Source organism: Cupressus sempervirens, chromosome 2, assembly GCF_028749045.1.
Source record: "Cupressus sempervirens isolate cs-2001-9-10 chromosome 2, ASM2874904v1, whole genome shotgun sequence".
Classification (NCBI taxonomy): domain Eukaryota; kingdom Viridiplantae; phylum Streptophyta; class Pinopsida; order Cupressales; family Cupressaceae; genus Cupressus; species Cupressus sempervirens.
Genome location: NC_143119.1, coordinates 145,140,286 through 145,152,377, shown reverse-complemented (window position 1 = coordinate 145,152,377; position 12,092 = coordinate 145,140,286). Strand labels below are relative to the sequence as shown.

The 12,092-nt window shown below is 34.9% G+C and overlaps 1 protein-coding gene across 6 annotated transcripts in view; it reads left to right on the top strand.

Annotated features, from left to right (window-relative positions):
* Positions 1–12,092, top strand: part of LIG6 (DNA LIGASE 6) — a 332,994-nt gene that overhangs the window by 71,420 nt on the left and 249,482 nt on the right. For all 6 annotated transcript variants that reach the window (XR_016359818.1, XR_016359817.1, XM_089812972.1 and 3 more), the window contains one exon: positions 5,889–5,936. Coding sequence is in view for 4 of the 6 variants with exons in the window: in XM_089812972.1 (XP_089669098.1) it covers positions 5,889–5,936 (48 nt within the window). In the remaining 2 variants the exon portion in view is untranslated. The remainder of the gene's footprint in view (positions 1–5,888; positions 5,937–12,092) is intronic.

Genomic DNA, 12,092 nt, shown 5'->3' with positions numbered 1-12,092 from the left:
TATATGACACTATTGTATGGGTGAGGCCTAGTCCATATGTCATCACCACTGACTTCTGGATTGTACGCTAACTATGCTTGGGCTGTATGTACATAGAGAATTTGGATCGTACAACTGCATTGGGACATATGTGAGGTATCCAACAGAGGGAGGAAGTAGTATCGTACGACTAAGATTTCCATTAGGTACATTACATAGAGAAATGCTTGATTCACTCTCAAATGTTATTCATATTGTCTCACCATATGTCATCGTCTTCCCATTCTAAGATCTGTACAATGAAGATGGTGTAAACGTTTCATGCATAATCATTGTGCAAATGCCAAAAATATAGAAAGATAAAGCTGTGGACATTACATATATTGCACAAGCTCTATTTATTGTACTTTGCTTGAACTCAGGAATTCTTTATTCTTCTATTTTAAAAAATGTTCTTGTTCACAAATTTGTTGTAACAAGATCATCCGTAAGGTATGATATGGTATAACTGGGATTATTTCACTATAATGAATGGAGAATAAGTAATTCAAGAAATTTTCCATCATTGGGTACTTACGGTTTTCAAATTGGGCATGCATAAAGTGAATATCTAATTACTTATTAAACTTATTTTGTAGAATGGTTTTAAAATATATTAAGTGGGAATAAACAATTTCATGAAGCTATTGCAAAGATTTTTGATGATGAGCCTTTTTACAGTCCGTGCTTGTCATGTTCTTTGCTAGATGCAGATATGGGCCTTCGGAGAGTATGAAATCAACTTTGTTGCATGTCGTTCTTGTCGATTCAGGAATGGAAATGCAACAGGCAAACTTGGAATGCTATAATGATAGCCACACAAATCAGACGCTATATGGGATAACCTGCAATAGCATTTCAGTGTGCACGGATAAGTTTGAATGGTTTGAAATAGGAAAAGAACCTGAAAAATTGAAAATGATAGAGTATCGATTTAAAATAGATGACTTGCTTATTTGTGAAAGTTGGTCTGTATAATTAATAATTTGGTTTGCATGCATTTTATTGGAAAAATACCTATTTGGTAATTACATTTGAGTACGACTAGATGATTCTTGCATTTGAGTACTGTACCATTTGATTGATCTGAATCAAAGAAACGTGAATCGGAATTGGATTGGAATCGGCAAGGCCGAATCGAATCGTGAATCGGCAATGAATCGGTAATGAATCGGCAAATTTGAAAAAACCCTTTAAATTTAAAGATTTTAACAATTTAAAACTTATTTCATGCACCCTTTATTGAATATAACTTAAGCACACTATAACATCATCAAATAGAAGTTAAAACTTAACATACATAAACATGGAACATAAAATCCATCACATACGTAACTATGTTATCTAAAATGTAAATTGTAGGCTAGCTGAAGTAAATAGAAATCAAATGATCATAATGATTTAAATCATAGAATGTATGTAAGATGATCCATAAGACATCAAATCATAAATTTATGTAAGAATCTAAGATGAAGATCCATGAAAGTTTGAAACATATGTCTATCAATGATTCAGTATCAATATCTGTAAACAAAATATCCTCAAGCTCAAGCCTCAGGCTCATAGTCATCATCATCCTCAACATCATCCTCAAGCTCGGCTACAGCCTCAGCCTCAGCCTCAGCCTCTGAGTATCCAATCTGCCTAGTAGCAAGGCGTCTAATGTAGGTCCTAGAGGACTGTCGAGCCATATCTCCTGCATATAAGATGGGCTCACGAATGTCGCTAGGGCCTGTGTCTGTGCGTGCACGTGTGCTTCTACCAATGCCTGAAGAACGTGCTCTAGCTGCCTCAGCCTCTATATCCACCTGGTCAATCCACGCACGGTCTTCCTCAGTGAAGACTGGATCTACAACCTCTGTGAGCCACTCTGATTTTGGATCAATCTCCTCCAGAATGATCGGAGAGGAGTCAGTGCCCAAAATTTGTCTGATCCTAAGACGAAGGTTGTAATGAACGAAGACAAGATCATTCAACCTCTGCACTATCAACCTGTTTCTCCTCTTCGAATGGATGTGCTCGAACATGGACCGACTGCACTCACATCCAGAAGCACTGCTTGGCTGACTCAGAATACGAATGGCAATTTTTTGAAGTTTTGGGGTTGTGGCCCCAAACATTTGCCACCATCTATCTGAAATAAGGGAAAATAAAAATAATTAGTCTCATTTACAAATTACAAATTACAAGTTAACTCTAAAATTACATAATCAACTTTAAGTTTAGAATCTAGATTCATGAACATTGAAATTTTGAATATATTATTTAATTTTGACGTGGCTGTATTGTTTCCCGAGCATCTATGGCTACCCTGCTAGAGAAAAGTGGCCCTTCTTTATTATTGAACTTATCAAGCTCAATAATTGCAGCACTGCTATCCTCATCAGTACTCAACCTCTGGATCACTGTATATAATCCGGTGAGAACCTCCTCATCTGCCTTGAAGTCAGGACGGAAACGAAATGCCGAATTCAAAAAGTAAGCTGCTGCATGGATGGGTCTGTGGAGCTGATTCTGCCATCTCCTATCAATGATGTCCCAAATAGGGGCATACTTCTCCTGCACTCCTGCATACTGAGCTCTAATGGCCTCCTTGGCCCTATCCATGCCCTCATATATGTAGCCCATAGAGGGCTTCTCCCCATCAGCAGTTCGTAGGAGAGATACAAGGGGCTTAGTGGCCTACATATAAAGTAAAACAAAAACTTGAGTCAAAACTTAAACATAGAATAATTCAATAATATAACTTAAGGTAAAACTAAATCATTAAACAATTAGCATAGTAAACTGTAAAATATTAAATGTTAAATTGCAATAAAATTACCTTAAGGATTTCTCTAGCAGGTTTCTAAAAACCATCATCATCAAATATGCAATCCACCACATCTATCCCTGCAGTGGTCGTAGCATAGGAAGATGAAATCCACTCCCGCCCAACAAACATGCTCCTCAAATCATCCCTTGATGTCAACAAGGACTGCAAGGTGATGAAATTCGAGGCAAACCTCGTGATCCCTGGACGAGCTAACTCTTCGTCTCCTGTGTACTTCCTCATTGTGCTAAGGACAAATGAATGATTATAAATAAACTTGCATATGTTTTTTGCCCTTTCCACACATGACTTGACCCACTCAAGTTTGCCAATTTCCTCCAACATGAGGTCAAGACAGTGTGTTGCACAAGGGGACCAAAATATGGTGGGGTGCCTCTCCATCAAAAGTTTGCCTACAACAATTTTAAGATAATTAGAAATTCAAATTTCAAACATGTTAGAACTTAGGAAACCTAGAAATTCTAAGTTAGAATTAGAAAAAGTTCAAAATTCAAATAAATTTATTTTCAAAACTTAAAAAGTTAAAAGTTTACCTGCAACAACATAACTTGCTGCATTATCCGTCACCACTTGCACCACATGTTGTTCTCCCACCTCTGCTATAACTTCCTCAATAACCTCACATAAGTATGTGGCATTTTTTACATGAGCAGAAGCATCAATGGATTTGAGGAACATGGTATATCCTACAAGTAACAAAACAACGAATTATAATGACCATTAGCAATCAACAAATCAAAATTTGAAATAGTCAATCACGATTCAAAATTATGTATGTAGGAAAGTAGAATGATGAATCACCTCCACAGGATACAAGAAAATTGAGGAGTGTTCTTCCCGTCCTATCTGTCCAACCATCAGTCATGATGGTGCAACCCTTTTCGATCCACTCCTTTCGGTTGTCCTCAAGCTCATGCCTCATATCCTCAACGATTTCCTCCAGGAGGTATCCACTCAACTCAGCCTCAATTGGGGCTTTAAACCCTGGACCACAAATGGTAACTGCATCTATCATGTTCTGCTAATAAGGAGTCCTGTCACAAATAGATAATGATATTGATTAGAAATTTAGATGTCAAAAACTAAAATCATAAAACAAGTAGATATAATTAAAGTTTTACTTTTACTTTTAACTTTAACTTTGAAGATAACAAAGAAAAAAGAATCAATTACCTGGCTGCAATAAATGGAATGTTGCAAAAGTACCAGAATTTGCAAATCTCTTTTCTGGCAGCATCATGAATCTCCTTGTTCAAACCCATGCCCTCAAGCGTGGGTTGGGAGCCAGGAGTAGTGCGGGGCACAAAGTAACTATCCATTCTGTTTTTCCGCACTCTAGGCCACAATAGGTTAGTGTTGGACTCTGTCTCAGTATGAGACCGACTACCACTAACACTCACATGAGCACTAGCACTAGGATGAAAAGGAGGCCTAGAAGAACCCTCTCCAACACAACCTATGGATGCGGAAGCTGATGCAGATGCACTTGCAGATGTAGATGCGGTTGCGGATGTGGGAGCACGGGAGCCAATACCTCTTAACCCTTGAAGTTGCATTTTCTTAGTCAACTTGTCTTGTGCAATTTTTTCTAATGCCACTAAACAAGAGCGTTTTGCCTCAGCGGTTTGATGAGTGCAAACTGTGACATCATGGCCAGGTATGCCAGCAATGTGGTATTTCAATCTATAGATACCTCCCGAATTTTTTTTTTTTTTTGCAAAATATACATTTTGTTTGATATTTGGTTCTCCCAGGAAACTCTTCATTATATTTCCAGCATTCATCTTTTTTACCCATTGTGGAAATTGGAAAATGAAAGCAAAGGGCTGCTACAATAAAAAAATTCATGTAAAAAATCAAAGTTTGCAACTAATAAACAAAAACTACAAAACAACAAACCTTAGTTTGCAATTTAGTAAAAATAAAAAACTTTCAAGATTTGCAAATGAACACTAAAAAAATTTAACAAAAAATGCATACTACACTAACATGCAAAAAAAAAACCAACACTTACCTCTTGCAAATGAGTTGAGGAGTGTTGATATTGACTCCTTAATGCTCCCAATGCAATTTATGGCCTCCCCAGATGGACTTCTGATCTCTTTGGTGCTCTTCCTTCTTGCCAGTTGGAAACCTATGGATTCTCTTTTCTCGTCTTCTCTCTCACTCTTCCTCTCTTCTACTCATACTAAGCAAATAGAAGGCTCTTTAGGGTTATAACAAAGAGGAAAGTCAACTTAGAAAGCAAATAAAACATGTGTTTTCTTTTTAAAATTGAACTTTCTATCCTTGCTGCCGCGGCCGATTTCTGGAGATTCACGATGGCGATTTTGGCGATTTTTGCCATGAATCGCCGATTTTGGCGATTCATAGGAAAAAATCGCCACCAGCGATTTCCGATTCCAAAAAAATCGTGAGCCATGAATCTTATCGCGATTTCAGCGATTTCGGTGATTTCATGGCGATTTTTGGAACTATGATCTGAATGGTAGAGGAAAACTGCTTTCCTGTTGCTTTCATGCTTTACCTAAGTAATAAGTTTACATTGCAACCTATTACACGACAATGATTGAGTGAGCAATTTCTATTAAAAATTGGCCAATTTTATTTATTTTTGTATAATTTCCTTGTCATTCATGGTCACACACAGTTGGCTTATCAAACTTGCTGAATGTTTGTGATCTCCTTGTCATTGCTTTTTATCTTTAAAAAAATGCAGATATCATATTGTGTTCTGCAATAATAGGCTCGTACTCTTTTTTCAATGTATTATATTTTGTTTTTGTTTTTTGTGTTCTAATTCTTGTATGATTGAGAATCCTTAAGAATGGGAAATGGTGTTAACGTTTAAGTTATATCTTTAATATTATTTGGTTGTATAGAACGATTTTGTAATTTTGATAAACAAATATCTATTTAATATTTCTTTTATGGGTTTTGCATTTCTGTTCTTCTATATCTTAGATTATATAATTTTTTGAGTTGTCGAGGAAACTGAATTTTAATAATTGACATGTTTTTTCTTTTGATGTGACAGAAAGCATCTGTGTTAGCTATGGAGGCATATAATATTCTGCCCAATTTGGTAAGTAGGCATTACAAAGGAGGCATGTGCTTGATGTACTGTTGTATGTTCACAAGGATCATATGTTTAAATGTATGTTTGATTTACTGTTTGCTTAAATTCTTATATTATATTTAGGGTACACAGGAGTAGTTTTGAAGTTGATCGGTTGTTCAAGCTTGACAGTGTATATTAATCGGGTAAAGGAAGGGGTTTTTATTTATGCTCACAACCTCTTCCAGATAGATGGGAAATTCTTTTAAGTTTAAACTTCACACTCAATGGAACTATAATAGACAATCCAAGTTAGTTAATCTTCTTTCTATTTTGCTATTTTTCAGTTCATTTGTCACATTGTTGTTTTCTTGTCTTGCATATGGAAATTACAAAAAGATAGCAGCTAGAGGATATTGTCACACATTTTGCGGATAGAGGAGTCATTTTTTTGAGTGCAGACTTACATTCAAATAATAATAGACAAAGGAAAATAGTTATGATTTGATTCCCTTGTCATTTTTTGGGTTGGTTTGTCCTCTTCATGCCTTCTCTTTTTCTTTTCTTTCAGTCTAAAATTTAAATTTTCTATTAGTGCATTTTTTTGTTCCTCTAGTTTTATCCCTTTTTGATATCCTGTATTGTTGTTCATATAATGATTGTACAATTTTTTATAGTACATAAAAGTATGATTTGTTCTTTAATATCTTTAAACTATTGCAGTTATAAACAAATTCTATATAAACAGCAGGATTCTTGAAACCTAATTCTTACATTACCCAAAATTTTGGGGTAGTGAAAACTCTCTAATTATAGACATCATTCATCTCAACCTTTTAATCATGTCATGTGGTTCTTATCAATATGCTCATCTAACATAAACTGTTTAGGCGACACCCAACTTGAATATCAATATGCTTATCTAATATAAACTGTTTAGGCGACACCCAACTTGAATATCTTGTTGAAATTACCTTGATGAATGGAGAACCTTATATGAGGGAACATATGAGGATGAGATCAAGGTTGAAATCTACTAGAATCAGAAACGAGGATGAGATCAATGTTGAAATCTACTGGAATCAGAATGCTCTTTGTGGTCACTTAGTCTATGATTAATGGTAATAAACAAAAACTTTGGGATGCATAGAGAACACAAGCAACTTATGCCAGTAACAAAATGGAGGATCCTAAGAAATATATTCAGGGGTTTGAACCTCAAAATGTTTCTTTTAGATTGGAAATGATTTTGGGGATTCAAATGCCTTGAAAACCTAATTTGTCCCATAATTATCACCAGCCCACCATATTTACTTTTCAAGTGATTGGAGCCTTCACAGTGCAATATTATTTAGATATTATTTTGGGTGCTTTAATAATTTTTACCTTCAATGATTTGGTTAAAGGAGGGTTATCCGTTTTTTGAGTTCTTGCTTGAACCACACTAACAATCTCAAGACAAGGGCACTTGAAAATAATATAGGGATGTTTGATATAGGGACGTTTGAATGATGTTAGTAGTTGAGAAGAGGGGGGTGCTAATACTTCTATGGGTATGCATCCGAAGGCTTCCATATTGGAAAACTTTTTGGTGCAGCAATCCCTTGTAATCCTATATTTTTCTACAATTGTCACTAGGACGGGATTGCTGATATGTAGCAATTTTTTATTTATTTTATTTTATTGAAGTAAATAGATTCTTCTTTAGAATAATATAGAAACATCTCTATTTTTGAGGTATTTTTAGTTGTGCGGAAGGCCAAGTGATTTTTTCATATCCTTTTTCTCTAGTGATCATTTCTTCTACTATTCACTTTGGAAATTAGAGCAATAGTAATGGTCACAAGGGGATCCATCAAGCACAGCAATACATCTTCTCAATGTATGTACACAGACAAGGATGATTATGAACTTTCTTTTATGTTTTGACGACATGGCTATATGGTTTTAGGTATGGTCAAGAAGTTTGGGATTTAGCACATGTCAAGTAGATGAGGAATATAATAATATAGAAAAAAATACTATTTGAATTGTTAAATTTTAAATAATCTAAGAATAGCTGAAATAATCGAAACATACTTAAAAAAGCTGAAATTCGAGAAAGACACTTTTAAATCTGTCTATGAAATATGCAAGCACACCCACACTGTTAAGAATAGGATTGTTCATCTTAGCTGTAACTTGTACTTCAAGTCTGTGTTTTTCAAGTTACCTTGTCATGGATATGTATATCATATTAAGAGGCATGTCTCCGTAGAGACATGTCTCTTTATTTTTTATTAGTTATCAATGACATTTGCTTATCATCATGATTAATCATATGAATCATACGATAATAACTTATACACACCCACACACAATATCTAATATATATATTAAATGAGTGAAGTATATATCTCATATATACACAAAGTTCATTTGTTATGGAAATTATATGTCTTCAAACTCTGACTGTTGATTTTCTTGATATTGGCTTTTCAAAAACAGAGCTCGATCTTTATGACATCAATGAAAAATTCAATCATATGAATCACCCATGACTCAATGTGCAGTAACTAAGATAATGTGATTCCAAGATAAAATTTCGGTAGTTCAAAGGTTTGATCCCATTAGTCTGAGTAGAGAACATCATAGGCTTTCTTTGCCTTCCCTTTCTGTGATTGTTGAACCATTTGACATCCTCTTCCTATAGGCTTTCCCATGGTGATGCCCATAACCAAATAACTAAATAAAAACTTTTGGAAGATTACAGATTTCGTAGTTGCAGGACTCAGTCACTATGAACAACTTTCATCAGAACTGCCAAACCGACTGCATGAGGGCATTACATCGATGTGCCAGTGAGGGTAGCTTCATTGTCTCCTTCTATTGTACTCTGAAGCATTGCTGCAAAAATACTAACACGAGGGGCAGTAACATTGGGCTTCATGATGCTCGGGCTTGGTGGATATGGCTCTCAAGAAATTAAAGACACCATGGAAGGTGCAGTTTTTATGCCTAGAGCAGTCAGACCCGATTGTATTTTAACAACGAGAGCTGAAATCAAAGAAGCTAACTTTAACAAATCTGCTCCATCTTCTGGTTTCATGACAATGTTCAGAAAATCATTATCTGGAAACATAGAGTAACATCCAGTCTTGGGCACTGAAACAAGTGCCTGAACTCCGACACCCTTTTAAAGCTTCTATAAGAAAAAGAGCTTATAGTTGTGCACAACACAACTGTTCCATTAACATCCGCCAATGGTGATGATATGTATGCACATAATTACCCTACCTGACCACACATTTCTTAGTCTATGAAAGAGAGTGGCAGTGTTTGTCATTTGCGGATGAAAAATTTATTCCCAACTTGCAAATTTTTGCTGACTGCAATATTCTTATTTCAGAATTGTGTTTTGATTTATGACTCAGATCTTCCGATAGTTACAGTACTCTCTGTGGATATTTCTTTTAGTGTCTTCCTTATAACGTTGGGAACTTCAATCTTCTAATATTCAAAGGAATTTATCAGAAAACAAAAACATTCAGATTCCCAGAGTTTTGAATCTGTTCTGATACCATGTTAAGAATAGGATTGTTTAGCTTAGCTGTAACTTGTAATAGCACTTATTTATTTTTCTGTGTTTTCCAAGTTACCTTGTCAATGCATATGTATATCATATTAAGAGGCATGTCTCCGTAGAGACCCGTCTCTTTAATTTTTATTAGTTATCAATAATATTTCCTTATTACTATGATTTATCATATGATAATAACTTGAATACACACACACACACACACACACAATATCTAATATATATATTAAATGGGTGAAGTATATATCTGATATATACACAAACTATATAAAAAATATATCTTCATGAGTTTTATCCGAATGAAGCTACATCAACATTAACACACACAAAGCATTAAGCTCAAAGAACGAATTGCTCAAGGAGTACACCAAAAATTTGGAACATTTTCATCCATGACCAACTTTGCTACTATATCGTCATTGGCATCTATGTCACCATTGTATTTAACAATGTGATGTCCCCAAATTTTTAATGGAATAAATTGACTAAATTAATTAATTCATTGGTCCCAGAATATAATGAATATAGTAAAAGGTTCTTTAATTGATTATTTTCATTAATAAATATGGAAAGAAAGAAACCAACATATATTCCAAGACAAAGAAATGACAATAGAATCACTATCTAATAAGATGGAAGCTAGCATTGTTGAAATTTTAAACAACACTCTATAATCAAAATCACTATGAGGGTGTTTTTTATTTGATGGATGGTATCATTCGTAAGATGGAAGCTAGCATTGTTGAAATTTTAAACAACACTCTGTAATCAAAATCACTATGAGGGTGCTTTTTATTTGATGGATGGTATCATTCATAAGATGGAAGCTAGCATTGTTGAAATTTTAAACAACACTCTGTAATCAAAATCACTATGAGGGTGTTTTTTATTTGATGGATGGTATCATTCGTAAAAAATGGTCTGGATTGATCATTACTGCTCAATTCAGCCAAGGAGGACGCATTAGTAAAAATTTGACAGAAAAATGTAAATGGCTCCTCCTAAAGCAGGGTGGTGCAAACTAAACTTTGATGGTGCATCTAGAGGAAATCTGGTATTGGAGCGTCATGCATGATCATAACAGCTTAGTAATAAATAAGTTAGCTAGGCCAGTTTTTGATATTACCAATAATACGGCAGAAATTCTTGCATTAATTGAAGGTTTAAAACTAATCAAATCTTAGAATATAACCAATTTAGAAATTGAAGGTGATTCACAAATCATCATTGATGCTTTATGAGTTGGGAAAACTCCTAATTGGAGAATCCAATCTTATTTAGATGTAGCCCTAGATCTGCTAAAGGCTTTTGAGGAGTTCACACGCAAACATATTTACCGAGAAGGCAACACAGAGGCTGATGGTTTAGCAAACTTAGGAGCTGATGGATTGTTCATTAATTAATCCATAAAATGTGTATCTTTGTATCCAAGGTAATGATATTAGGAAGTAAAATATGGATGCTTCTTTTCGGACCCTAATAAGATATAGACCTAAAGCATAAAACTAATGAATATTGCCTACACCAAAGTTGGGAATGTTCATAATAATAGATAGCATGTTGAGAAAAAATTATGATATTGTTTCTGTTATATCTAATATTTCGCTACATTTAATTATGATTTTCAGTATTTAGAATTCCGACGAAAGAGTTATATTCTTAGAAAATGGGTTATATGTTTCTTTTAATCTTCTAACAACTTGATCTTAGCCAAGTTTTGATTTTCAGGAAATTATACAAAGGACTGCTCAAGAGTATAGACATAATGGAACTAAAGCGGGATATAGAAATGATTAAGTGTAAATCTGTAAGGGCTAAACCAAGGGTACCTACCCATCTCTTACCCTTGGTGCCCAATTGAGATGGGTCTTAAAATTAATCTTCTCAATCATTGGCCTCTAGGCCTATTGTCTATAAAGTAAAAATTAAAATATGGCTGCCCAAATTAATAAAATAAAAAATTGTATTTGGGATTTTGATTGCTTTATGTATACCTCGGGCCTATCTTTAATTTTGATCGTAGGTGTTTTTGCCGTTTCGACACTTGTTGTGCACCTCCAAAGTTTTCCTCCATGGGGTATTTATGAACAGCATGTAGAATGTTTTTGGTATGCAACTTGGTTTATTTTATATTTGCGAATTCCTTTGGGAGTTCTACTATAGTTCATCATTCCAGAAGTGAAAGACCCTCTCTATTTGACTAAGGCGGAACAACAACTTCAGCCTCCCTTAGGAAGAATTTTTCTCAACAACATGCAGCCCTCCAGATTTCATTGTGCCTCAGTATCAGTTAAGTGCTTGAAGGGAGGATCATTGCACCTATGTCTTGATTATAGAGACATTAATCTGCCAAGTATTGATAAGAGTTAGTAGATTTTTAGCAGTGCAGGTTGATTTATTTGGATGATTTGATGCTTCTTAATAAGGATATTGGACAGGGTTAGATCCGATCTGAATTTGAGGGAAAGAATGCAATGCGTGACTGCAAGTCCTTAAGGAATGTGATGCAGGAACCAGGATGAAAAGTTTTAAATCGTAGGCACAAGAGACAATTGCCTTGTGTATCAGAATATTATGTATGGTAGAAAATGACCAGTTTTGGAGCT